The sequence below is a fragment of the Heloderma suspectum genome, chromosome 3 (assembly GCF_057233095.1).
Source record: "Heloderma suspectum isolate Gila_16-S chromosome 3, 16-S_ref, whole genome shotgun sequence".
NCBI classification, from domain to species: Eukaryota; Metazoa; Chordata; class Lepidosauria; order Squamata; family Helodermatidae; genus Heloderma; species Heloderma suspectum.
The window spans coordinates 27,045,561-27,072,483 of NC_139460.1; the positions used below are offsets into that span (position 1 = coordinate 27,045,561).

At 43.0% G+C, this 26,923-nt stretch overlaps 1 protein-coding gene across 14 annotated transcripts in view; it reads left to right on the forward strand.

The window, feature by feature from the left end:
• DYNC2H1 (dynein cytoplasmic 2 heavy chain 1) overlaps window positions 1–26,923 on the forward strand; it is a 278,032-nt gene that overhangs the window by 141,101 nt on the left and 110,008 nt on the right. For 11 of the 14 annotated variants that reach the window (XM_084842673.1, XM_084842675.1, XM_084842678.1 and 8 more), the window contains 6 exons: window positions 103–237; window positions 2,283–2,426; window positions 4,863–4,952; window positions 17,801–17,866; window positions 23,686–23,736; window positions 26,162–26,239. In XM_084842673.1, the coding sequence (XP_084698799.1) occupies window positions 103–237; window positions 2,283–2,426; window positions 4,863–4,952; window positions 17,801–17,866; window positions 23,686–23,736; window positions 26,162–26,239 (564 nt within the window). Of the gene's footprint in view, window positions 1–102; window positions 238–2,282; window positions 2,427–4,862; window positions 4,953–5,662; window positions 5,679–17,800; window positions 17,867–23,685; window positions 23,737–26,161; window positions 26,240–26,923 lie in introns of those variants that run through there. The other 3 variants (XM_084842676.1, XM_084842677.1, XM_084842687.1) reach the window with 3 other exon arrangements.

The following is a 26,923-nucleotide window of genomic DNA, read 5'->3' on the forward strand; positions in this document are numbered from 1 at the left end:
AAATGTGAAGCAGACATAAATTTCATTGTTACCTGTCCAAGGGTTAAAGTTTTCTTAAATAGCCCAGTTATAAGAAAGCTGAACATTTTTTTTCCCCTACAGACCCTTGCAACCTCTCAGGGAAATATACTTGAAAATAAGGATCTGATCGAATCCCTGAATCAGACTAAAGCAAGTAGCGCTCTCATCCAAGAGTCACTTGTTGAGTTTCATAGACTTCAGATTTCTCTTGATCAGGTAACTTGGTTTCCTTAAAATTGGTTTATTTGGGGGCATATTTGCTATGTAACATATTTTATTGTAGCTCCTATTTGATTAACCTAACCCAAAACTGAATTCTGCAATCTGTTGCCTTCTGTTGGTTGGTAGGGCTACTTTAATCTTTAATAGCTTTCTCTTATTTTGGAAATTCATAACATGAGTAATGATATTATTTTGTTTCTTCACAATAAAAAAGCATAGGGCACAGTCCATTCCAGAATGATTTGTCCAAAGTCAGGCACTTCTAAGTCTCTGTGATTTCACTGGGAGAGAGTTCAGCAGGGTACTTAATTCTTCCATTGAAGTTGAACTTTGGGTGGATCATCCCTATAAAAATGGCCCATTTCTGCTCTCCTGAGTCTTCTGAAGGACATTCCTCATCATTGGGATGGACCCTCCTTCTGGAGATTGTAGGCAGGGCCAACTTCAATTGCCTCTCCAGCGGGAGAAGCTGCCCTCCCCACACTGGCCCTGCCTAGCGAGCTAGTCGGTTGGGTGGTTTGATACGCCTCAGAGACCAGAGCCGTAGTTAGTATAGGCTCTGTTTTTCTTTAATATAAAAGAAAATATAAGTCTTCCCCCAACATGATGCCCTCCAGATGTCTTCAACTACAACTCCCAATATCCCTGTCCATTGGCCATGCTGGCTGCGGTTGATGGGAGTTGAAGTCCAGAACATTTGAAGGGCATCAGGATGGGGAATGCTGTTGTAGGTTTCCTTTCCTCCTCCCTAACCCCCATTCTGACATATCCAAGCAGGGCTCAGGCCATATGGGGGAATTCAAGAGGGCATGGGAATCAACTGGCTAGCTACTCAGATTGACCACATCATGCTACAGTTTGGGGAGGAAAAGGTGCTAATGTGGCAATAATTTCTCCTGGCCTTCTTGCTTCATTAGCAAGCCTACAGAACACATTTCCCATGGCAAGAACAGGAGCCACTGACATGGGACCATCCCAGCTCCCTTCCTTCACTCACCATAGGGCAGGTGGGATGACTGTGCTCCCTGCAACCTTTTCCATTATGAGAAAGCATTACTCTGGGGCTGTTCACACCATGGGACTGTTCACATGACATGACAATTCGGGATGTCAGAGGAATCTGTTTGGGGGTGGAGCTCAGCAAGCTTTTGCTGGCTCAGTCCCCTGGACTGCGGCCCGACATCTGCCAGCTGGCCTGACTCAGCCCACAGTGAGTTGGGCCAGCTGGCAGATTTTCCACCTTTGCATGGTGGCGGAAGGGTGGTGGTGGGGAAACACTTCCTTCCCACCCTTCTGCCACTGAGATGTAATGCTCCTTCTGTCTCTGCCAGTGTCGGGGATAGAGAGAGTGTCATGCCACAACAGCGAAAGGGTGGGAGGGAAGCATTCCATCACCCTTCTGCTGCTGCCGCAACGCTCTCTCCGTCCGTGCTGATGCCAACGCTGGCAGGGAGAGAAGAATCGTTGCACAGTGGAAACTTGGGTGTCCCCCCCCCGATCAGTTTCCCAGATTTCTAGGGTGGACCCCTGGCTCAGCTCGTAAGGGCAAGCTGAGTGGTGGCAGAGTGGGAATCTGACAGGCCCTATAAAGGCCAGATTCCCACATGACACACATCACTAATGACAGCCCACTGTGGGTTATTTAACTCACGGTGAGGTGGTGATGCATGCAGGGTATGTGCGGCTGCCATTTTGAATATACAACCCCCACTTGGGGGTTGTTGTGTTGTGCAAACCTGGCGAGCGTGTGTTACGCGAGGGTTATGGACTGTTTTAGGGTTATCTGAGGGCTGTTTAATCCTTGCATAACCCACACTCATGGGTTTGCACAACATTACAATCCCCGGGTGGGGGCTAGCTGTGGGTGCTGCGGCTCCTCCGAACCCAGTCTGTATATAGGAATGAGGAATCCTGTCTATCATATATAGGTCTTGCAATATGTAGGATTGCTGAATGTATCTTTATTTTACTTGAAATTGCCTTTTTGGTGCCCAATAGATGGCAGTAGCATTCTAATGTTGAATCCTTTTTATTTTTAGGAAAGGGATGCCTATCTCCCTCTGGCTGAAAGTGCCAGCAAAATGTACTTTATTATTTCTGACTTGTCCAAAATTAATAACATGTACCGCTTCAGTTTGGCTTCTTTCCTAAGACTTTTTCAAAGGGCTCTACAAAGTGAACTGGTATGTGCCATTATCCTAAAGCAGATAATGTGTTATTTATTTTTAGAGTTTTATATATGTTTTAAATAGAGTTTTAAATTGTTATTTGCCTCAGGTACTTGGAATATGGCTCAGTGAAATAAATTTGAAAGGAAAAGAAAAGAAATAAGGGAAATCTATTAGTAGTACCACAAAATTCTGAGTACTCTGGATGTTTTAAATAAGAACATAAAATTTATACTGACAGTATTGCAGGGCATACATTGCACTGTCATTGTATGAGTAAAAGGTAATTTTGCCTTAAGTTAACTGCAGAATCCTCTTACAGAATCTCTAAATAAAGTACTATCAATTTTAAAGGTCCTTGGCTAAAAAAGTAACATAAATTCTGGATGAGGATATTAAGACATTATTTATGTAAATACAGACTCTCCAGTTATTAGCTGATTTGTAAATTAAATAAATGCTTTTTATACATGTCAAAATAAGGAATAGTTTGCATTAATGCCCACATTAATGGTAGCAGGAGAACGTTTTTAATCTTATTTTTATGAGACTACTCATAAGTTCTTGGTATTAGGATTGGGTCAAAGTCAGCAACAGCCATATAGTTTTCGTGTGGGGAGACTTTTAGAGATCCAGGATATAATGGGGCCTAGATCTGTGCAGGCGTAATGATTTGGTCCATTCACCAAGGTTATATCACCAGGGTGAGGCAACAGAGGAGCCTCTATTCTGGAGCGGCTGTTCAACTCTGTTTCCTGTTTGTTTGTTTGTTTGTTTGTTTATTTATTTATTTAGAATATTTCTATATTGCTCCACATCAGAAGATTTCGGAGCGGTGAACAACAAAGGTGTAAAAGAATAAAACACCAGGTTGAAACAGTTAAAACATTTTTAAAAAAAAGCAAATTCCAATAAAGTTGAATTTCTTAAGCCTAATGCCAACATATTAAACTGTTGACCAAAGGAAGATCGAAATTCCTACAGCATTAATGCCTTGGTTTGTTTGGATTTATGCTGAAATCCCCTGAACTGTTTTTTTTTTTTTTTGCGGGGGGAGCTTTTCTAAAGGTGCAATCCTATGGTCCCTGGGAGGATATCCCAGAGCCATAAAATCCTGTGGGCCTCCCTCTCCACCGAACTCCTCCTTGGATGGTGGCAGAGTGTTCAACCATCATGGATGCCCCACTGTTGCTGCTCCAATGGTGGTAAGGGCAAAAAGATAGCAATCAAGAGGGGTGTCAGGAGCGGATCAGAGAAGGATTTGGATCCACCAGATCCAAACACCTCTTTGTTGCCAGACACACAGAAAAACCTATACCAGCTCGGAATTTCTCTCCCATTGAAGGAAGTAGGGGGGGATTTTCAACAACCCTCCCCCCAAAACAAGGAAAGGGGGAAAGGAAAAAGCCACTTCTTCTCTCCTTTTGCCCTGGCTAGTTGGGCTTAGGAAGTGGCAGTTCTCCCTCCATGGATGTTCCTTCCTCTGCCGCTATAGGATTGCTTTGTTAATGACATTCTACAGAGGACTTGCTTAGATGGGCTGCTTGAATGATGCGATCTTGAATTCAATCACACACGTATATATGTGGTTTTAGTGCATTTCGAACTGAGATTTGTTAATATAGGTGCAGCATAAACAGAATTCAGGATATTGCATTCATGGTAATCCATTTCTATGGGAACTTTCTTGAGCCTGGTTTAGGTATCACAGGGTTTTAGTATAATGGGAGGTAGAGGGGTAATTTTATAGGCATCCTCAATCCTTAGATTAAGGAAATCAAGGACAAGTGAAGGAATTCTGAAATCATTAGAGGATAGATAGATAGATAGATAGATAGATAGATAGGCTTTGTTTCTGGGTGTGAGCTTTATTATTATTTTTTTTAATGGGATTTTGGTACGATGAGCTGTTTTTCCAGTTTCAGGAAAGCAGAGTATCAAAGGGCAGTTCCCTTGGATGACTTTTTCCTTAAGCTTCAACTGAACTGGTGTAACATAAAGGAATAGTTAAAGTAGTATGCAGTTTAGAATGCTTAAACATTGTAAATGGAAAAACTGGCTCAGTTGGTATTACCAAATAGCCTTTGGGCTACTTTTACTGAGTCCAGGTAAAGTTTTCCGATATTCCCTTAATCATGCTTCCTATTATGAGAAGTTTGTATAATCTCCCATGTTGGTTTTACTCTCCAGTAGGTTTACCCTTATCTACACCATACATAGGAGAGCATCTCTTAGCCCAGTGCTTCTCTAAGTGCTCATGCTACTCTGTATTTCAATTACTTCTCTGAATTAACTAGATGCTTGTTTATTATAGAGGAAACCTATTGTTTGGTATGCATTCTCACATAAAGCTCCCCTGTCTTCCTTACAGTGATATGTGGATCACTTCAGGTATTTTGGATCCATAAAGCAATATTTAATATTTTAAATAATCTAAACCATTCTTTTCAGGACTTGGGAAATACTGAGGAAAGAATCAAGTCTCTTATCAGCTCATTAAAACACATGGTGTATGAATATGTCTGTCGCTGTTTGTTTAAGGTAAGATTTTATTTTCCTTTGCATTGATTCACAGTATGGAATGTAAAATTATATTCCCGTGGGAGTCATAGCTTGGCTCACTTGAATATATGGATCAGTGGATATACAGTCATGCCAAATTTTACTTTTTTGTTAGGAAGAAGTATTTGCTTTTTACTCATGAGAACGGTACCCAGCAGCGTTTTGTCTTGTTTGGTAGAACAAATGAGTTTTCTGCCTTTTTGCTCACCTTGGGAGTGTTCCTTTATTATAGCACTGGGGCAACATAAACTTCAGAAGCACCAGTGATTGAAATAAGAAGGGGAAAAAGCTTATCCAAAGCAAACAACACTTTCAGTGTTCTCTTAATGCTTTCCTGATAATAACTCTTTATTAAGTGTGCAGTGCTTAGCTCATAAAACCATCAGTCTCTGAGCCACATTGATTCTGGTACTTTCGTGCTGAGCAACAAATCAGCCCCTTCTGACTCTTCATTGCTGTTTCAACCCATCTTCTCTTGCTCTTCCTATTGTACCAAAAGTGTCTTGCATGGATCTGGCTTGACATGGATAGCACTTAGGAGAACTGGGTAGACACAATGATAACTTCAGGTGGAAATAAGTTGGAAACCTTGATTGGGGGAAGAGCTGCTTCCTCTCATCCCATGTCTGCCCACTCACATGGTATGTGCGTGCACATTTTTGCTTATTACTCTTATGCATTGCTTCCAGCTATACTAAGTTGTACCAACAGAGCCCCTTCATGGATCACTGCCTTGTTGTGGCGAAGGGGCTTGCGTAACTCAGTGAAGCCATAAGCTATGCCTTGCAAGGCCACCTAAGATGGACAAGTCATGGCGGAGAGTTCTGACAAAATGTGGTCCACTGGAGAAGGAAATGGCAACCCACTCCAGTATTCTTGCCAAGAAAACCCCATGGAATGTATCACAAGGCTAAAAGATATGATGCCGGAAGATGAGCCCCTCAGGTCGGAAGGAGTCCAATATACTACTGGGGAAGAGCAGAGGGTATTTCCAAGTAGTGCCAGAAAGAGTGAAGCGGCTGGGCCAAAGCCAAAAGGACACTCAGCTGTGGATGTGTCTGGTGGTGAAAAGAAAGTCCAATGCTGTAAAGAACAATATTGTTTAGGAACCTAGAATGTCAGATCAATGAATCAAGGTAAGCTGGAGGTGGTCAAACATGAGATGGCAAGATTGAACATTGACATCTTGGGAATCAGCGAACTAAAATGAACAAGCATGGGCGAATTTAATTCAGGTGACCATTATATCTACTATTGTGGGCAAGAATCCCTGAGAAGAAATGGAGTAGCACTCATAGTCAACAAAAGGGTGGGAAAAGCAGTACTGGGGTACAATCTCAAAAACGATAGAATGATCTCAGTACGAATCCAAGGCAAACCATTCAACATCACAGTAATTCAAGTCTATGCCCCAACCACTGAGGCCGAAGAAGCTGAGGTTGATCGGTTCTATGAAGACCTACAACACCTTCTAGAACTAACACCAAAAAAAGATGTCCTTTTCATCATAGGGGATTGGAAAGCTAAAGTAGGAAGTCAAGAAATCACCGGGATAACAGGCAAGCATGGCCTTGGTGTACAAAATGAAGCAGGACAAAGGCTAATAGAGTTTTGCCAAGAGAACACGCTGATCATAGCAAACACTCTTTTCCAACAGCACAAGAGGCGACTGTACACATGGACATCACCAGATGGTCAATATCGAAATCAGATTGATTATGTCCTTTGCAGCCAAAGATGGAGAAGCTCTATACAGTCAGTAAAAACAAGACCTGGAGCTGACTGTGGCTCAGAACATGAGCTTCTTACTGCAAAATTTCAGCTTAAATTGAAGAACGTAGGGAAAACCACTAAACCATTCAGGTATGACCTAAATCATATCCCTTATGAATATACAGTGGAGGTGAGAAATAGATTTAAGGGATGAGACCTGATAGACAGGGTGCCTGAGGAACTATGGACGGAGGTCCGTAACATTGTTCAGGAGGCAGCAATGAAATCCATCCCAAAGAAAAAGAAATGCAAGAAAGCCAAGTGGCTGTCTAATGAGGTTTTACAAGTAGCTGAGGAAAGAAGGGAAGTGAAAAGCAAGGGAGAAAGGGGAAGATACATCCAACTGAATGCAGAGTTCCAGAGAATAGCAAGGAGAGACAAGAAGGCCTTCTTAAATGAACAATGCAAAGAAATCGAGGGAAACAATAGAATGGGAAAGAGTAGAGATCTTTTCAAGAAAATTGGAGATCTCAAGGGAACGTTTTGTGCAAAGATGGGCATGATAAAGGACAAAGAAGGCAGGAACCTAACAGAAGCAGATGAGATTGAGAAGAGGAGGAAAGAATACATAGAAGAACTATACAGGAAAGATCTTAATGTCCCTGATAGCCGTGATAGTGCGGTCACTGAACTTGAGCCAGACATCCTCGAGAGTGAAGTCAAGTGGGCCTTAGGAAGCATTACGAACAACAAAGCTAGCGGAGATGACAGTATTCCAGCTGAGCCATTTAAAATCCTAAAAGATGATGCTGTTAAAGTGCTGCACTCAATATGCCAACAAATTTGGAACACTCAACAGTGGCCACAAGACTGGAAAAGGTCAGTTTACATTCCAATTCCAAAGAAGGGCAATGCCAAAGAGTGTTCAAACTACTGTACAATTATGCTCATTTCACATGCCAGCAAGGTGATGCTCAAAATCCTACAAGCTAGGCTTCAGCAGTATGTGAACCGAGAAGTACCGGAAGTACAAGCTGGGTTTCGAAGAGGCAGAGGAACTAGAGATCAAATCGCCAACATTCGCTGGATCATGGAGAAAGCGAGAATTCCAGAAAAACCTCTATTTCTGCTTCTTACTACGCTAAAGCCTTTGACTGTGTGGATCACAACAAACTGGCAAATTCTTAAAGAGATGGGGGTACCAGACCACCTTACCTGTCTCCTGAGAAACCTGTACGAGGGTCAAGAAGCAACAGTAAGAACCGGACATGGAACAACCGAGTGGTTCAAAATTAGGAAAGGAGTACTACTAGACTGTATATTGTCGCCCTGCTTATTTAACTTATATGCAGAGTACATCATGAGAAACGCTGGGTTGGATGAATCACAGGTCAGAATTAAGAGAATTATCAACAACCCCAGATAAGCAGACGATACCACCCTAATGGCAGAAAGCGAAGAGGATCTAAAGAGCCTCTTATTGTTGGTGAAAGTGGAGGGTGCAAAAGCTGGTTTGAAACTCAACATTAAAAAAACGAAGATCATGGCATCTGGCCCCATCACTTCCTGGCATATAGAAGGGGAAGAAATGGAAGCAGTGACAGATTTTACTTTCTTGGGCTCCAAGATCACTGCAGACGGTGACTGTAGCCATGAAATTAAAAGACGCTTGCTCCTTGGGAGGAAAGCTATGGCACACCTAGACAGCATAGTAAGAAGCAAAGTCATCACCTTGCCGACAAAGGTTCGTATAATCAAAGCTATGGTTTTCCCAGTAGTAATGTATGGCTGTGAGAGCTGGACCATAAGGAAGGCTGAGTGCCGAAGAATTGATGCTTTCGAACTGTGGTGCTGGAGAAGACTCTGACGAGTCCCCTGGACTACAAGGAGGTCAAATCAGTCCATCCTAAAGGAAATCAACCCTGAGTGCTCATTGGAAGGACAGATACTGAAGCTGAAGCTCAAATATTTTGGCCACCTAATGCGAAGAGAAAAGTCACTGGAAAAGACCCTGATGCTGGGAAAGACTGAAGGCAAAAGGAGAAGGGGACGGCAGAGGATGAGATGGCTAGATAGCATCACCGATGCAATGAATATGAACTTGAGCACACTCCGGGAGACAGCGGAGGACAGGAAGGCCTGGCATGCTATGGTCCATGGGGTCACGAGGAGTCGGACACGACTTAACGACTGAACAACAACAACCCACAGAAACATGTTGAAGGATGCCTGGGGACAATACTGCAATAAAGTCATGTGAAGGTAGGAATAAACAAACATATGGGGCAGAATCCACTCAGACACTAACACTAATGTAAATTATGTTGTGCTAGCATAAGGGATCTGTAGCGCAACACCAATAGCATTAGCTGGCATGACAGGATTCCCTGGAAAACTTGATGTGCCACCTAACACTATTGGCGTTACACTAGAGGTCCTTTACCCTAGCGCAGTGTAATTTATGTTTGCACTAGTGTCTGATTGGATACTGCCGGTGAACTGTAGTGGAGTTGATAGGTAGATGTAGCACTCATTCATACTGAAACCACCTCACCAGGCCTTGATGCAGCCTTCTGTTAGGCCCCCAGGAAGCTGCTGTGGCTATCTGGATTCTGAGGTCCATATGTCAGTGGTGAGAGCCCCAAATGTGACAGCTTCAATCATAGCATCACCATGACCTCATTGTCAGGGAACCATCCTGGTGAATCAACAGTGGGCTGTCATTCTTGGATTGGGTGCCTTAAGCATCATTGTAAAGGGCTGTTACTTTTTGTCTTTTTTTTATGATAACCCAGGAGGGTAACCTTCATTCAAGACGCTATGTTCCTCAATTTATTGTTCCTCCTTTGTGTATCAGTTTGACAAGAGCTTGCTTTTTCTGTAAAAGTAATGCTTAGACAGCTATTAACAAACTTCAGAATTCAGTTGCTTGGCGCTATAATGGTTGAATGTCCATGCAGAAATTTGCTGCAGTTTGGCACTGTCAGCCTGCTAGGAGGTAGAGCTGGGCTTTTGCTTTCTGAGGCCACTAAGTAGTCCTGAATGTGCAGTAACTAATGCCTGCCACAGGTAGGGCATGTTGTAGCTATCAATGCAATTCTATGAGCTACATTAATACAATGTAGCAATCCAGTTCTCAAATGCCAGACTTTAAAACTATGTTTACAAGGTTGGGCAATATATTGTGTGCTGGTTTGGATAGGGCAATTACAGTTTGCATTTGAAAGCCAAGAATGAGCATCAGGCCCATGTGTTCCTCCTCTCCTCCCTTCGAGTGCTGCAGTTGTGGGAACGAGGCTGGATGCGCCTGATCTCGGAAGCTAAGCAGGGTCAGCCCTGGTTAGTATTTGGATGGGAGACCGCCTAGGAATCAGGCTTCCTGCATTGAGCAGGGGATTAGACTCAATGGTCTTGTAGGCCCCTTCCAACCCTATGGTTCTATGAAGTACTTTCTATGAAGCCCTTCCATCCTAATCTTGTTAAACCAGAGTTCCCTTGTAACATCTGAAACAAGGAAACTCTGCTGTAGTATTGGTTTATCAACTAGGATTTTAAACCAGAAATAAACAGTGCTTTAAGATCTTAGTTAGTAAAGTTATTCCCCATTTAACCCAGAGCCCCTTGTTTGGGATGTAATGGCAAACTCTGGTTTAAACAGATCAGTACTGAAGGGAGGAGCGAGGGAGAAATCTGCAGGCCCAAAACTCATTCCCAGCTTGCTAAACCAGGAAGACCAATACAGTGAATTGTACACTATTGCTTACTTTTTATGCTTGAAAGTATATTGTTTTCTGTTTGATGTGAACAGCTATTTTCTCCTTTGCCAGAATTGGAAATAGAAGAAATATTTCATTCCCTTCCGAACTAGGCTTATGAGACATTTTCAGTGCCAGTACAAAGGAATAATACCTGCATTACTGAGTCAGTTAATCAATTAAAATGATTTGAATAAAAAGGTGTACCTGATTAATTGGGTGAAAGATTTTTAATTTTTAAAAATGCAAATATTTATCAAAGCTGCAAATGACAGGTGCCATCTTAAAAGAGGCATTCTATTCTGTGTGAGAGAGAGGAGGTAAGAGAATACCTGCTGTGACGTAAAAATCAAAGAAAACAGGTTTTTTTTTCTTTAGAACTTTTGGGTTTTTTCCTCATATGCTAACATATGCAGCTTTAATCAGTCAGTTGATTAGTTGGCTAAACTGATATGATTAATCAAGTAAGATTTTTAAATTGTGGAATGGCCCTAATGATACTTTGGTTTAAGAAAGTGGACTATACAGTATTTACCATTATCCTGTATGTTACATCCTCTTCACGCATAGCTAATTCTTCCGTAATAAATCTGCTGCACTTTGGAATATTCAGCACTGTGGCCTTGCTTAGTATGAGATACCCTGGCTGCATTAAATGAAAGCTCCTTAGTGAGCTCCATCGTAAACATGATGCTCAAATCCTGAGGTGTGCCTGACTGATGATATTTTGCAGTTATGCTTCTTCACTATGTTACAAGACAACACAGGCTTTCTTAGAACACAGGGAAAGTAGGGTATTGTAATATTAGTATGCAAGACACAATAGACTGAAAGGGGGTGAGCTGGCACAGAAAGATGATCGACCTGTTTTGTAATAGCACATTTAGCTCTTCAAATATTTTTCAAGTGGACTAACCAATTAGTCAGTTTGAAAAGAATGAAGTAGTTATCTCTACTAGGATTAAAATAAGTATATATGGTATTTAGGCTGGCTTCACGCTATGTGAATATGGAAGGAGTATGTGTTAAAGTTGTGCTCAGATCTGATGAACAGATTTTTCCCCTAGAATTTTTTTTATAAGTAGCAAACAATGCAGGGCAAATTGCCCCATTTAATCAAACCCTATGCATATTTATTTATATATTTAAACTGATATATTGGAGAGGTAGTGCCTAAGGGAGTGAACTAAGAATCAGGAAGACCCTGATTCATTTTCATTTGTGTATGTATTTGCTGGATTCATATACCGTACCTTCAGCAGCAAGGTGTACAATAAAATAATAATACAATAGAACAAAAGCAATACAATACAAAACTATCTTCATGAAAGCACTAAAAACTGAGTAAAACAGCAGGTGGCATCAATAAACACTGCAGAAAAATAATCACAATGGCTTAAGAGGTTAAAGCATCTAAAAAGTCCAAAAAGCCCCCAAAGCCCAAGAGAATAAAAACAAGTATTTGCCTGGCACTGAAATAAGATCAGTGTAGCTGCCAGATGAGCCTCCCTGGGGAGAACATTCCAAAAGTGGGTTGCCATTGCCACAAGTGAAAATACTCTCTAATCATCACCTATCTTACCTCAGATGTGTGAGCTCCCTCAAACTACAAACTTGCTCCTTTTAGATGGGGTTCCATTTTCCTTAAACAGGCTAAACATCATCATCTTGAGCAGAAGAACCCAACAAAACCTCCATCTTGATAAGATTAACTTCAGTTTATTGGACTTAATCCAGTCCATTACTGCTGCCAGACACCATTTCAGCACCTTCCACCACTTACCTGACTTGGATGTAAAAGAGAAATAGAGCTGAATGTCACAAAGGAGAGAGAGTAAGCCAGATAAATATAACAGCAGGCATGTGCTCCTGTTTCAGCTTGACTGTTCCCTTCCTTTCTCTCACAAGCCCATGTACTCCCAATTGCCCTGGAGGGTATTACAGAGGGGCTTCAGCATAATGGCTGTCTGACATGTGTACTGTGCACTATGGATTGAGTTGGCATCATCCTGACACCTTGGCTGAAGAATCCATTTTTGTTCCAGAAGGCACAGTCTGAAAAGCTGCCAGGAACAGTACTGAGGCTCTGGAACCACCATAGAAGCCATAAAATATACTTGCAACCTCCTTGATTGGATTAAAGAGGGTTGTTCCCTGCAACTCAGGAAAACATGCAAATGCCTGCCTGATTGTCCTGCCACCACCCTGCAGACTAACCTATGAGGGTACCTTTGAAATGGCCAATCCAAAGCCTTAGTGGGAAATTTGGTCCAGTTCTGAAGTGTCCCCACCTCACAGACAGGTCAGCAAGGTCAAGCATTACATGAGCACCCTTGAAGACACTTTTTATTTTGAATACTGTATGATGCTACTCTGTATGGCCAACTTGATGTAAATTAATCAAGAGCCAAAAAACCTGCCTGAGCCTTGTATTCAGTTGCAGAACCAAACTATTGTTTTCTTTGGGTCCAGTGTCTGAGCTGTCAAGCTCTTTCTTCCTTCTGTTTTGAATCCAGTATCTGCTGGAGTTTGAGCGGTCAGTGTTCATTCTTTCTGCTTGGGTGTGTCTCACGTTGGTATGTTTCAGCTCTGTGATTAACCTGGGATTCAACTGGCTTTGATATTGTTCCTCCTGATTCTTACCTAGCACTATTGTCTGTTCCATTCTGTTGCCTATTCCAAGTTTCCAGGGCCAGAGTTTCCAGTTGAACCACCTTATTGTTGCATTTGCCCAGAGAGATCTATGACCTTGAACATCCAGAGAGAATGCTTTACCAACCCCGGTAAAGTGCCCATTGAGTCCCATGGCTGGGTTCCAAACATAGGAACACAGTTTGATCAGCAAGGCCATGCAGGCACTTGGTAACTCCACGGGAGTTATCAGCTTTTATTGGTGCTCCTGTGTCCCTAATAACCGCTTAGCTTCTGTTCAGTCTCCTGATCCTCACCAGTCCCACAGCAATTATTTTGGCTCTTTCTAGACAACAGGCATGCCTTGGAGGCTTGACACTATTTCTACATTTTTGAATTTGGAACTAAAAGCTGTGAAGCCTGAGGGCAGTCTGTGGCCACAGCATTTCTCTAACTTTTGGCAACCAAGCAGGAAATGAAGTCCTTCAGATTCCCTTTCCTCTAAAGTCAGGCAATTATAGACACACCTACTTTTTTTCTTTTCCTTTCCTCATAAATCTATCAATTTCTACCCCCATAGTCCACCATTGGCACCAGCACCCAAGCTTCCACATTGCTATAACCTTTCAATCTTCTGCTTTGTCATTTCCATAGCACCACCTTCTCTGCCTTATTTGACAAACACCAATCTCCCCAATTTCCATCTTTTCCTGTCTTTTCTAGTTAGGCCATTCGAACAAGAATATTGACCCAGGGATTTTAAAGAGAGAAGTCAGAGAGTGAAGTCAAGTGGGCCTTAGGAAGTATTACTAACAACAAAGCTAGCGGAGATGACAGTATTCCAGCTGAGCTATTTAAGATCCTTAAAGATGATGCTGTTAAAGTGCTGCACTCAATATGCCAACAAATTTGGAACACTCAACAATGGCCACAAGACTGGAAAAGGTCAGTTTACATTCCAATTCCAAAGAAGGGTTCAAACTACCGTACAATTGTGCTCATTTCACATGCCAGCAAGGTTATGCTCAAAATCCTACAAGCTAGGCTTCAGCAGCATGTGAACCGAGAACTACCAGAAGTACAAGCTGGGTTTTGAGGAGGGAGAGGAACTAGAGATCAAATCGCCAACATTCCTTGGATCATGGAGAAAGCAAGAGAATTCCAGAAAAATGTCTATTTCTGCTTCATTGACTACGCTAAAGCCTTTGATTGTGTGGATCACGACAAACTGTGGCAAATTCTAAAAGAGATGGGAGTACCAGACCCCCTTACCTGTCTCCTAAGAATCCTGTACGAGGGTCAAGAAGCAACAGTAAGAACCAGACATGGAACAACCGATTGGTTCCAAATTGGGAAAGGAGTACGACAAGGCTGTATATTGTCGCCCTGCTTATTTAATTTATATGTAGAGTACATCATGAGAAATGCCGGGTTGGATGAATCACAGGTCGGAATTAAGATTGCCGGGAGAATTATCAACAACCTCAGATACGCAGACGATACCACCCTAATGGCAGAAAGCGAAGAGGATCTAAAGAGCCTCTTGTTGAGGGTGAAAGAGGAGAGTGCAAAAGCTGGTTTGAAACTCAACATTAAAAAAATGAAGATCATGGCATCTGGCCCCATCACTTCCTGGCATATAGAAGGGGAAGAAATGGAAGCAGTGACAGATTTTATTTTCTTGGGCTCCAAGATCACTGCAGACGGTGACTGTAGCCATGAAATTAAAAGACACTTGCTCCTTGGGAGGAAAGCTATGGCAAACCTAGACAGCATAGTAAGAAGCAGAGACATCAGCTTGCCGACAAAGGTCTGTCTAATCAAAGCTATGGTTTTCCCAGGAGCAATGTATGGCTGTGAGAGCTGGACTATAAGGAATTGATGCTTTCGAATTGTGGTGCTGGAGAAGACCCTTATGAGTCCCCTGGACTGCAAGGAGGTCCAATCAGTCCATCCTAAAGGAAATCAAGCCTGAGTGCTCATTGGAAGGACAGAGACTGAAGCTGAAGCTGAAATATTTTGGCCACCTAATGCGAAGAGAAAACTCCCTGGAAAAGACCCTGATGCTGGGAAAGATTGAAGGCAAAAGGAGAACGGGACGGCAGAGGATGAGATGGCTAGATAGCATCACTGATGCAACGAATATGGACTTGAGCACACTCCGGGAGAGAGCGCACGACAGGAAGGCCTGGCATGCTATGGTCCATGGGGTCATGAAGAGTCGGACACGACTGAACGACTGAACAACAACAGAGACTCAAGGTCAAACTCACAGATTATCAGTCAAGTATAATCAGAGTTCCAAAAGGAAGCATCAGGCAGAATTCTAAAGGTCAGTAACACAGAGGTCCAAATACAAGTCAAAATCAGAGTATAAAATGTAAGAGCCTCAGCAACAGCGGTATTTTCAGCAGTTCTCCACTTACAAGTGAGAGCTGATAAAGCTAGAGCTACCAGAGCCCCACCCAGTGCTCTGCTGTAACACATTAGAGGCTTGTCCGATGTCTTCCTCATGAGGAGAGCTCAACTCATGAGTAGTTCTCTTCAGTAAGCAAGCATTCCTTCACCTGGCCACTGTCCTATCATGGATCTTAAGACATCAGAGTTCTTGGGGGCTAGGTGGTTGCTCAAATAATTCAGAAAATTAATAAATGGCGTACTGAGGATGCTTCACTCCAGATCTCCTTCAGATGACCTTCACTCAGCAGTTTCATGTAATGTGCACATGGGACAAGATGGAACTGTACAGAACTCCATAGCAGTGGAGGGGACTCTGAGTTCCAATCACCCTCCCCTGCCCCCTTGCAGCCACCGCAGAAAGAACCGTGATGGCTGCTTCCTAAGGTCACAGATGCAGCCTTGGAGGGAAAGAAGAGGGGGAGTTCCAGTGGGCAGGGAGGCGAGGGGAGAGGAGAAGAGAAACCAGGATATGAGAAATCCTATGGCCTTTCCAGCCCTGGCCAAGCCCGCACCAGTGTGCTTTCTGTAGACAGCTCGCTCGAATGCTCATCTAGAGGGAAATCATTTAAAACGAGAATGAAGAGTCAGAAATCGCCTCCCTGGTCTGCCAGAAAACCCCCTTTTCCTTCCCTCAGGGCACTGGATATATAGAAGCCTCTGATATTGGAAGCTTTCTTCTAAGGGGAGCTCTGAATAAAATAGCACATTCCAAGACAGAGGGAGGGAGGGGGAGAGTGACTTCTTCTTTTAAAAAAAAATCCCCGAAGAACAGATGATAAATGGAAGGTTAAAGATATAATTCTGAGATATCAAAATGAAGAATTATCATTTGCTTTTGTTATGATGGTGCTTTATATCATCAACATTGCTGCAACTGACCCTTTGTTTCAGCTTGGTACTATAGACAGTTTTAAAATGCTGCTGGTTAACTCTGAAAGTGAATTCATTGGAAAACTATAAATTAGTAGTTAGGGATTTATGTAGTTGCTTGGTGCAGAAATGAGCTAGTTCAATTACCCTTTCACTTCAGCTGATATATGGCTGAAATGTAACACTGCCTGCTTCATTGACATTGTAGCGATTCTGTATTAAAAGATTTCCAAGCTAAAGTTGTAAGCCTTTCATACTACAAAAATAGTTAGTCAAAGTTGTTTTGCATCATTTATATCACTTTAAAAAATAATTGCATGCTACACTTAAAAAGAGAAGGATATTAAAAGCTTTTTAGAGGTACTCTTACTGAGAGTTACAAAGTAAAGGTAAGAGTGTGGGATCAACATTTTAAAAGTGAGAGATGCACTGGGAATACAGACATATGAAGTTGGGAAGTCTTGAAGTAAAGAACTATGTCGTGTTCTGTGGAGCCAAGATATTCTAGTATAGGCTATTCCTTAGGAGAGACTAAGGGTGCTTCCAGACAGAGGAGTTCTAGCACTAACTATGAGAAGGCATTGTGCTACTATGTAGTTTTTTCTTAATCTGTTTTCTGTGGTAGGAAAAAAGACAGAAGAGGAGGTTGGAAAACATGGGAGGATTACAAGTAGATAGCGATGTTGTCTGGACCCCTGGTAAAATTCTGTGAATGAGGCAGGGTGATTGCAAGATAAAAACCTTGATTGGCAGCAACCTAAGGCAGCCCTCCCCAACCTGGTGCCCTCCAGATGTTTTGGACTGCAACTTCCATCATCCCTGACCAATGGCTATGCTAGAGTTGTAGTCTAGAGTGGTAGTCTGGAGGGCACCAGGTTGGGGAAGGCTAGACTAAGAGTATGTCATCAGTTCTTTGAAAATAATATATGGTCTTATCAGCATTGCCTTTAGTTTGTGTGCGTATATGAATAATTAGTTTATAGCAGGCCAGTTCGCACAACATGGCTGGCTCACCATGAGTTATTTAACCCACAATGAGCTGCGGACGGTGAAATTTTACTATGCAGCCCCAAGCAGGAGTTGCCATGTTGTGCAAACCAAGCAACTGGGGGTTATTTGAGGGTTATTTGAGGTACAGCAAAACGGGGGTTATGTAAGGGTTGTTTAACCCTCAAATAACCCTTGATGGCCAGATTTGCATGACACAACAACCCCCAAGCAGGACTTATATATTCAAAATATTGCCCACACACAACCGGCATGCACCATGGTTCATCATGTATTAAACAGCTCCTGTTGAGCCCGCCCTGTCACGCAAACCAGATCAGAGTGTGAATTTCTGAGGAGGGTATAACACACAATAATATTCTTAATTTGTTTGTCTTTTTGTCATTGCAGGCTGATCAGCTAATGTTTGCATTACATTTTGTGAAAGGGATGAATCCTGAACTTTTTCAAGCCAATGTAAGTGCCATAGGAATGCTTCCTTTTTAATATGATATTAATATAGGGGGGGGAAAGTATAGGTACTAGAATACTTGAATTTTATGAGGAATTCTCCATAATGGTGCAACACTGAACACCCTTCCATTTATACTTCTCTATGTAAACTGTATTAATATAGGCTCTTTACTTGAACTTCACTGGACACCAACAATGGATTTCTTTGCATGTCCAATGAACAACAAGCTGAAGCACTTTAGTGCACTCTAACTGCCAAATAGACCCCTGTATGCCTTTCAGTACATTGATCACTTGTGCCCTGACAGATGTGAGAAAGAAGGAAATGTTATTCATCAACACACACACACACACACACACACACACTCCTGTTAGTTCAGGAGAGCCTAGTTTTTGGAGCTGATTAACCTGGCAGAAGATAGTGGGAGTTCCCCACTATCTGATATCTCTACCATTCAGACCCAGCATGACCCCACTTTGTCATATGGTGGTTGAGAAGGATTCCTTGAGGCCTGCATCTTGCAGTGTATGGGAGGAGCTACCCAATCCAGGATGTCTTTCATCTAGTGCGAAGAAGGGATCATGTTGTTGTTGTTCAGTCGTTCAGTTGTGTCCGACTCTTCGTGACCCCATGGACCACAGCACGCCAGGCCTTCCTGTCCTGCGCTCTCTCCCGGAGCGTGCTCAAGTTCATATTCATTGCACCGATGATGCTATCTAGCCATCTCATCCTCTGCCGTCCCCTTCTCCTTTTGCCTTCAGTCTTTCCCAGCATCAGGGTCTTTTCCAGAGAGTTTTCTCTTCGCATTAGGTGGCCAAAATACTGGGGCTTCAGCTTCAGTATCTGTCTTTCCAATGAGCACTCAGGGTTGATTTCTTTTAGGATGGACTGATTTGACCTCCTTGCAGTCCAGGGGACTCGTCAGAGTCTTCTCCAGCACCACAGTTCGAAAGCATCAATTCTTCGGCGCTCAGCCTTCCTTATAGTCCAGCTCTCACAGCCATACATTACTACTGGGAAAACCATAGCTTTGATTAGACGGACCTTTGTCGGCAAGGTGATGTCTCTGCTTCTTACTATGCTGTCTAGGTTTGCCATAGCTTTCCTCCCAAGGAGCAAGCGTCTTTTAATTTCATGGCTACAGTCACCGTCTGCAGTGATCTTGGAGCCCAAGAAAGTAAAATCTGTCACTGCTTCCATTTCTTCCCCTTCTATATGCCAGGAAGTGATGGGGCCAGATGCCATGATCTTCGTTTTTTTAATGTTGAGTTTCAAACCAGCTTTTGCACTCTCCTCTTTCACCCTCAACAAGAGGCTTTTTAGATCCTCTTCGTTTTCTGCCATTAGGGTGGTATCGTCTGCATATCGGAGGTTGTTGATAATTCTCCCGGCAATCTTAATTCCGACCTCTGATTCATCCAACCCGGCGTTTCTCATGATGTACTCTGCATATAAGTTAAATAAGCAGGGTGACAATATGCAGCCTTATCGTACTCCTTTCCCAATTTTGAACCACTCGGTTGTTCCATGTCTGATCCTTACTGTTGCTTCTTGACCCTCGTACAGGTTTCTCAGGAGACAGGTAAGGTGGTCTGGTACTCCCATCACTTTAAGAATTTGCCAGAGTTTGTTGTGATCCACACAATCAAAGGCTTTAGCGTAGTCAATGAAGCAGAAATAGACGTTTTTCTGCAATTCTCTTGCTTTCTCCATGATCCAGCGAATGTTGGCGATTTGATCTCTAGTTCCTCTGCCTCTTCGAAACCCCGCTTGTACTTCCAGTAATTCTCGGTTCGCATACTGCTGAAGCCTAGCTTGTAGGATTTTGAGCATCACCTTGCTGGCATGTGAAATGAGCGCAATTGTGCGGTAATTTGAACACTCTTTGGCGTTGCCCTTCTTTGGAATTGGAATGTAAACTGACCTTTTCCAGTCTTGCGGCCATTGTTGAGTGTTCCAAATTTGTTGGCATATTGAATGCAGCACTTTAACAGCATCATCTTTTAGGATTTTAAATAGCTCAGCTGGAATACTGTCATCTCCGCTAGCTTTGTTGTTACTAATGTTTCCTAAGGCCCACTTGACTTCACTCTCGAGGATGTCCGGCTCAAGTTCAGTGACCGCACTATCATGGCTATCAGGGACATTAAGATCTTTCCTGTATAGTTCTTCTGTGTATTCTTTCCACCTCTTCTTAATCTCATCTGCTTCTGTTAGGTCCCTGCCTTCTTTGTCCTTTATCATGCCCGTCTTTGCACAAAACGTTCCCTTGAGATCTCCGATTTTCTTGAAGAGATCTCTAGTCTTTCCCATTCTGTTGTTTTCCTCGATTTCTTTGCATTGTTCATTTAACAAGGCCTTCTTGTCTCTCCTTGCTATTCTCTGGAACTCTGCATTCTGTTGGATATATCTTCCCCTTTCTCCCTTGCTTTTCGCTTCCCTTCTTTCCTCAGCTACTTGTAAAGCCTCATCAGACAGCCACTTGGCTTTCTTGCATTTCTTTTTCTTTGGGATGGATTTCGTTGCTGCCTCCTGAACAATGTTACCGATCTCCGTCCATAGTTCCTCAGGCACCCTGTCTATCAGGTCTAATCCCTGAAATCTATTCCTCACCTCCGCTGTATATTCATAATGGATATGATTTAGGTCATACCTGAATGGTTTAGTGGTTTTCCTTATGTTCTTCAATTTAAGCTGAAATTTTGCAAGAAGCAGCTCATGATCTGAGCCACAGTCAGCTCCAGGTCTTGCTTTTACTGACTGTATGGAGCTTCTCCATCTTTGGCTGCAAAGGACATAATCAATCTGATTTTGATATTGACCATCTGGTGATGTCCATGTGTAGAGTCATCTCTTGTGCTGTTGGAAAAGAGTGTTTGCTATGATCAGCGTGTTCTCTTGGCAAAACTTGATTAGCCTTTGTCCTGCTTCATTTTGTACACCAAGGCCATGCCTGCCTGTTATCCCGGTGATTTCTTGACTTCCTACTTTAGCATTCCAATCCCCTATGATGAAGAGGACATCTTTTTTTGGTGTTAGTTCTAGAAGGTGTTGTAGGTCTTCATAGAACCGATCAACCTCAGCTTCTTCGGCCTCAGTGGTTGGGGCATAGACTTGAATTACTGTGATGTTGAATGGTTTGCCTTGGATTCGTACTGAGATCATTCTATCATTTTTAAGATTGTACCCCAGTACTGCTTTTCCCACCCTTTTGTTGACTATGAGTGCTACTCCATTTCTTCTCAGGGATTCTTGCCCACAGTAGTAGATATGATGGTCACCTGAGTTAAATTCGCCCATGCTTGTCCATTTGAGTTTGCTGATTCCCAAGATGTCGATGTTCAATCTTGCCATCTCATGTTTGACCACCTCCAGCTTACCTTGATTCATTGATCTGACATTCCAGGTTCCTAAACAATATTGTTCTTTACAGCATCGGATTTTCTTTTCACCACCAGACAAATCCGCAGCTGAGTGTCCTTTCGGCTTTGGCCCAGCCGCTTCACTCTTTCTGGCGCTACTTGGAAATACCCTCTGCTCTTCCCCAGTAGTGTATTGCACACCTTCCGACCTGAGGGGCTCATCTTCCGGCATCATATCTTTTAGCCTTGTGATACGTTCCATGGGGTTTTCTTGGCAAGAATACTGGAGTGGGTTGCCATTTCCTTCTCCAGTGGAACACATTTTGTCAGAACTCTCCGCCATGACCTGTCCGTCTTGGGTGGCCCTGCACGGCCTAGCTTATGGCTTCACTGAGTTACGCAAGCCCCTTCGCCACAACAAGGCAGTGATCCATGAAGGGGAAGGGATCATAGAATCATAGAATAGTAGGGTTGGAAGGGGCCTATAAGACCATCGAGTCCAACCCCCTGCTCAATGCAGGAATCTAAGTTCCTGACAGATGGCTGTCCAGCACTATCTTGAATGCTTCCAGTGTGGGAGAGCCCACTACATCCCCAGGTCATTGGTTCCATTGTCGTATTGCTCTAAGAGTCAGGAAGTTTTTCCTGATGTTCTGCCGGAATCTGGCTTCCTGTAACCTGAGCCCATGATTCTGTGTCCTGTACTCTGGGATGATCGAGAAGAGATGCTGGCCTTCCTCGGTGACAACCTTTCAAGTACTTGAAGAGCGCTATCATATCTACCCTCAGTCTTCTCTTCTGAAGGCTAAACATGCCCAGTTCTTTCAGTCTCTCTTCATAGGGCTTTGTTTCCAGTCCCCTGATCATCTTTGTTGCCCTCCTCTGAACCCTCTCCAGTTTGTCTGCATCCTTCTTAAAGTGTGGCACCCAGAACTAGACACAGTACTCCAGATGAGGTCTAACCAGTGCTGAGTAGAGGGGAACTAGTACTTCACATGATTTGGAAGCTATACTTCTATTAATGCAGCCCAAAAGAGCATTTGCCTTTTTTGCAGCTACATCACATTGTTGGCTCATATTCAGCTTGTGATCCACAACAATTCCAAGGTCCTTCTTGCTTGCAGTATTGTTGACCCAAGTATTGCCCATCTTGTAACTGTGCATTTGGTTTCTTTTTCCTAGGTGCAGAACTTGGCATTTATCCCTATTAAATTTCATTCTGTTGTTTTCTGCCCAGAGCTCCAACCTATCAAGATCACTTTGAATTCTGTTTCTGTCTTCCAGGGTATTAGCTATACTGCCCAATTTTGTGTCATCTGCAAATTTGATCAGCGTTCCCTGCACCTCCTCCTCCAAGTCATTAATAAAATCGTTGAAGAGCACTGGGCCCAATACCGAGCCCTGCGGTACCCCGCTTGTTACCTCTCCCCAGTTTGAGAAGATCCCATTGATAAGCACTCCTTGAGTCCGATTCTGTAGCCAACTCTGGATCCACCTGATCATTGTTTCATCTAGCCCACTTTGAGCTAGTTTGCTAATCAGGATATCATGGGGCACTTTGTCAAAAGCTTTGCTGAAGTTGAGGTATATTATGTCCACAACATTCCCACAGTCCACAAGGGATGCCTATATTAAATAGCAATATTTGTTTTCATTTAGATTTTGCTCTGAAAATATCTATTTCTATTTTGCTTTTACAGTTCTGTTCTTGTTACAATGGAAGGGTCTGACTACAATGATTTGCTGCTGTGGTAGGGAGAGTTTGGAACAGGGAAGTGATAAAGGCAGAGATATGGTGATTAATGGTTTCTTGCCTGGCACCTCTGTGCTTCAAATACCCTACACACCTCTCTTCCTTCTGCAAAATTTCGAACACGAACTCTTAGGGAGCAATCCTATAGTCCTAAGACATTGTCTGAGGGGCCATAGGATAGTGGGGATTTCCCCTCTGAGGTCGGACAGCACTCCAACCTCAGATGAGGGAGTCAGAGATCCGACTCCTCGCAGCTAGTGCGGAAAGAACCACACTGGCTGGCCTCTGAGATTGGAAAATCGACCTCGAAGTGGGGGAAAAGGGGGCATTCCAGTGGGTGGGGAGGGGAGGAGACCAGAGAGACCAGGATACAAGGCATCCAGAGCCTCTTCCAGCCTCCTTTCCTCTCCCTTTGAAAAATGCAGCAGTCGGAGGACGGGAAGGTGAAGATCGCCTCTGCCCCTCCTCTGCTCCTCCAGCCGTGATGGCTTTAGCCTGGTAGGGCATTGGATACATGGAAGCCTCCAAGTTCAGAGGCTTCCATCTCACGAGTGTACCAACCTTAGGATTGCACCCTTAGCCAATGCTGGATCGGTATTAAGTTCCTTACATCCCTTTTACAATGCAAGACTTAAGTTCTGTTTTCAGAATTTCTACATGTATGTTATGCTTTAGCATATTTTATTTTTTGTCGCTATTTCCATAGGAATGGGACACATTTACTGGTGTGATCATTGGAGACATGTTAAGAAAATCTGTAAGTTTTATTTAACATTTTTCTTATAAAATAAAAAGTTCTACACAAATGTAATGGAGTATACAGGTTACATTATTAAAATGTCCTGTGTGATTGTAGCACTGTTACCTAGAAGCTGTGTCAGAAGAGCAGTGAAAATGCAATACTTGAATTATAATGCCAGTATATTCATGTAATGCCAGTGGGCCACTATTCACACATGATCTTTACTTGATCCCTGATTACTTGATTACTCAGCACTTGATGAGTTATAATGGAATATGTGAACTGATTCTCTAGAAAAATACTCTGTGTTGAAGTGATAATGAAAGACCTCTGTCCATGGTGTTTGGTCTGTTTTGGATCTTTCATCCATTATCCACCTGCTGTTTGGATCAGGAGAAAGAATGTGAACCCTCCAGTGTTGCTTTTTTATTTTGCCCTTAGAGATGTATGTTTGTACTTATTAGGGCTGAGCTGAAAAGGGGGAGGGTTCATAAAAAATTCACACTATGAAATATACAACTTCCCCCTATTTCAGGGACTGCTTGAGGAAGCTTAAGAAGCAGGGTGTTGGGGGGAATGCTCATTCATTCAAAGAGAAAGCATTGCTTATGCCCCTCATTTTGGCTTTGACTTAGTCAAGATTTGGCTTAGTCAAGAAACATTCACAAGCCATTAGCCTAAAAATAGTAAGAAACCTTGGTGCATTGAACCTCCATCTCTTCCTCCTCCACCACCACTCTCTCTCTGTCTCTGTGGCTACCTTAACTTCCCTTCTCATCTCTTCCCAGCACCAGTCAATGCTGAGTACATCACTTGCATCTGCTTCCTTATTTCCTAGGTCCTCTCAACATGAGGCAACACATGAACTGCTACTGCACACCTTCAGTATCTCCATCCCTTCCAGCCTGGGCTGATTAAAGGAAGTGACAGCAGGCAATAATGACTCATATACTGAGCACTACTTGGTGGTGGGAAGCAAGGAAGGGATGTAGGAGTGACTGAAAGTGGAGGTAGCTGGTACTGAGGAGGAAGATATGACAACACAGTTCAGTGTGCATAGGAGGATACTCGAGGGGTTCAGATTGTCTGAGCCGAGTCGTAGGCAATAGTCAGAGGGGAGCCAGGAGTTATGCTCACCAAACTTGGCTGCTGTACACAGAGACAAGGGTTCCTGGTTCTAATCCAGGTGGTTCCCAACAGAGATTTACATGTTAGGACTGAACATTGCAGTGTCCAATTAACTGTGGGCACTTTTAATTGGTTCTATTAGAGAGCAATCCTATGGCCTCTAGACACTGTCTAGCAGGCCATAGGATATGCTCATTTCCTGTGCTTTGAGGTCGGTTCCCGGAAAACCGACCGCCCCTCTTGTCCGCGCTGCCTCGGAGGCAATGCAGAGAATCCCCATCCTCCGCACTCGTAAGAGGAGCACGGAGCGACTGAAAGGGACGGGGCTGGGGGCATTCCAGGGCGGGGAGAGCGGAGCTGTGCATACAACACATCCAGTATGTCATACGGCAGCTTCTCTTGGTTGGCCCCCCTGCTGCTAGACAGCTGAAAACGGCTGCCTAGCAAAAAACAGCAAGGCAGGAGAGGTGCGGAGGGAACAGTCCCCCCCCATGCCTCTCCTGCCTTGCTTTGGATGGGCAGTTGCCTCCGAGTTCGGAGGCGGCCCCCTATCTAGTTAGGATTGCGCCTTTAATTGCCTAAACATTACAGCCCTTTAAAGAACCAGTCACTGAAGCTGTAGATCAGTAAAAGAAGCAGTTGCAAACCATGACTGTTTTCATGGGTGAAAATTTAGTATAGCCTTAGCACTTACAGTTCAGATTTTATGTTTTCCCAGGTACAGTTGCTGACTGCGTACAGTTACCTCTTATGAGAAGCAGATTTCTGAATCAAAAGATTTAAGAAAAAGTATAAATAGAATATAATGTTTAGCATTGTCTCCTTAGCACCCAGAGACCTTATGCCCTTGCCGCAGTGCTTATTGACAAATGTAAGACTGACAGGGATATGTTTGGTGAATGTCTGATGGATGGATGGATGGATGGATGGATGGATAGATAGATAGATAGATAGATAGATAGATAGATAGATAGATAGATCTTAAAAATCACAATCAGCTTAGGAGGGCAACCGTATGGTTGTGCATCCATGGGACAGAACCTTTAGACTTTTAAAATGTTATCAGTGTTTTGTGTGCCTCCCCCCCCCCTTTTCCAAATCAAATAGGACATGATGCAGCCAAATTTAAGCACTTTCAAGTACTTTTGATTTGAATGGGGCAAAATTAGGCTGTGCCTAATTCTCCCATTGAAATCAGTGGGACTTAAAATGCTTCCATTGGACTGGATTACCTCATTAATAAAGTATTTCTGTCCTAGATGTGCTGGTATCTGTATAATGTTCACAAAATATTTTTTCTTGTTCTATTAAGGATTCCCAAAAAAGCATTAGAGACCAGATTCCCTCTTGGATTGAACAGGAAAGAACATGGGCAGTAGCAACTCTTAAGGTATTACTTCAGTTGAATTTTTCCATAAGCTCCAAGAAAATTGATGTTTCCTAGTATGATAGGATTAGTAATTGAAGTTTGGTACTATTTCAAATTTCCCTGTTTCAAAATGTATGTATGTATGTATGTATGTATGTATGTATTTATTTATTTTATTTCTATACTACCCGATAGATGAAGCTGTCTGGGTGGTTCACAAAATCTGTTCTTCACTTTCTTTTTTGCATTAAAATCATATTCATATAATCTTTTTTGCATTCTATAACATTGCCTTCCTTTTCAAGATAATGATGCAAAAGCTCATTGAGTATTTTTGAGGCTCAGTTACACATCTTTGTGTGTAATATGTAGTTAGGCCCTAACTTTCAGAATGCGTAGATTCATTGTTTTTCTTCCGCAGTTCTCTGGTTGGTGGGAGGAGGTATCCAAGGATTGCGTTATCTCCTGTCACCACCCAGGAAGGCAGGGATCACATGATTAGTTATCTTTGAAGAAAGTCCTCGCCCCCCAGCTCTGGTTCTAGGTCTTTCTCTGCCTTCATCCAGGACAGTCATTATTCTTGGAGGACTTCCTTTCTCTATTCTAGAAAATTCCGGTCACTTCCCAAAGAGGCAACACTCCTCCAGAAAGGTCCATTCTGTTAGTCTCAGGCCAGCATATTTAGGGTGACCTCAATGCTAATGC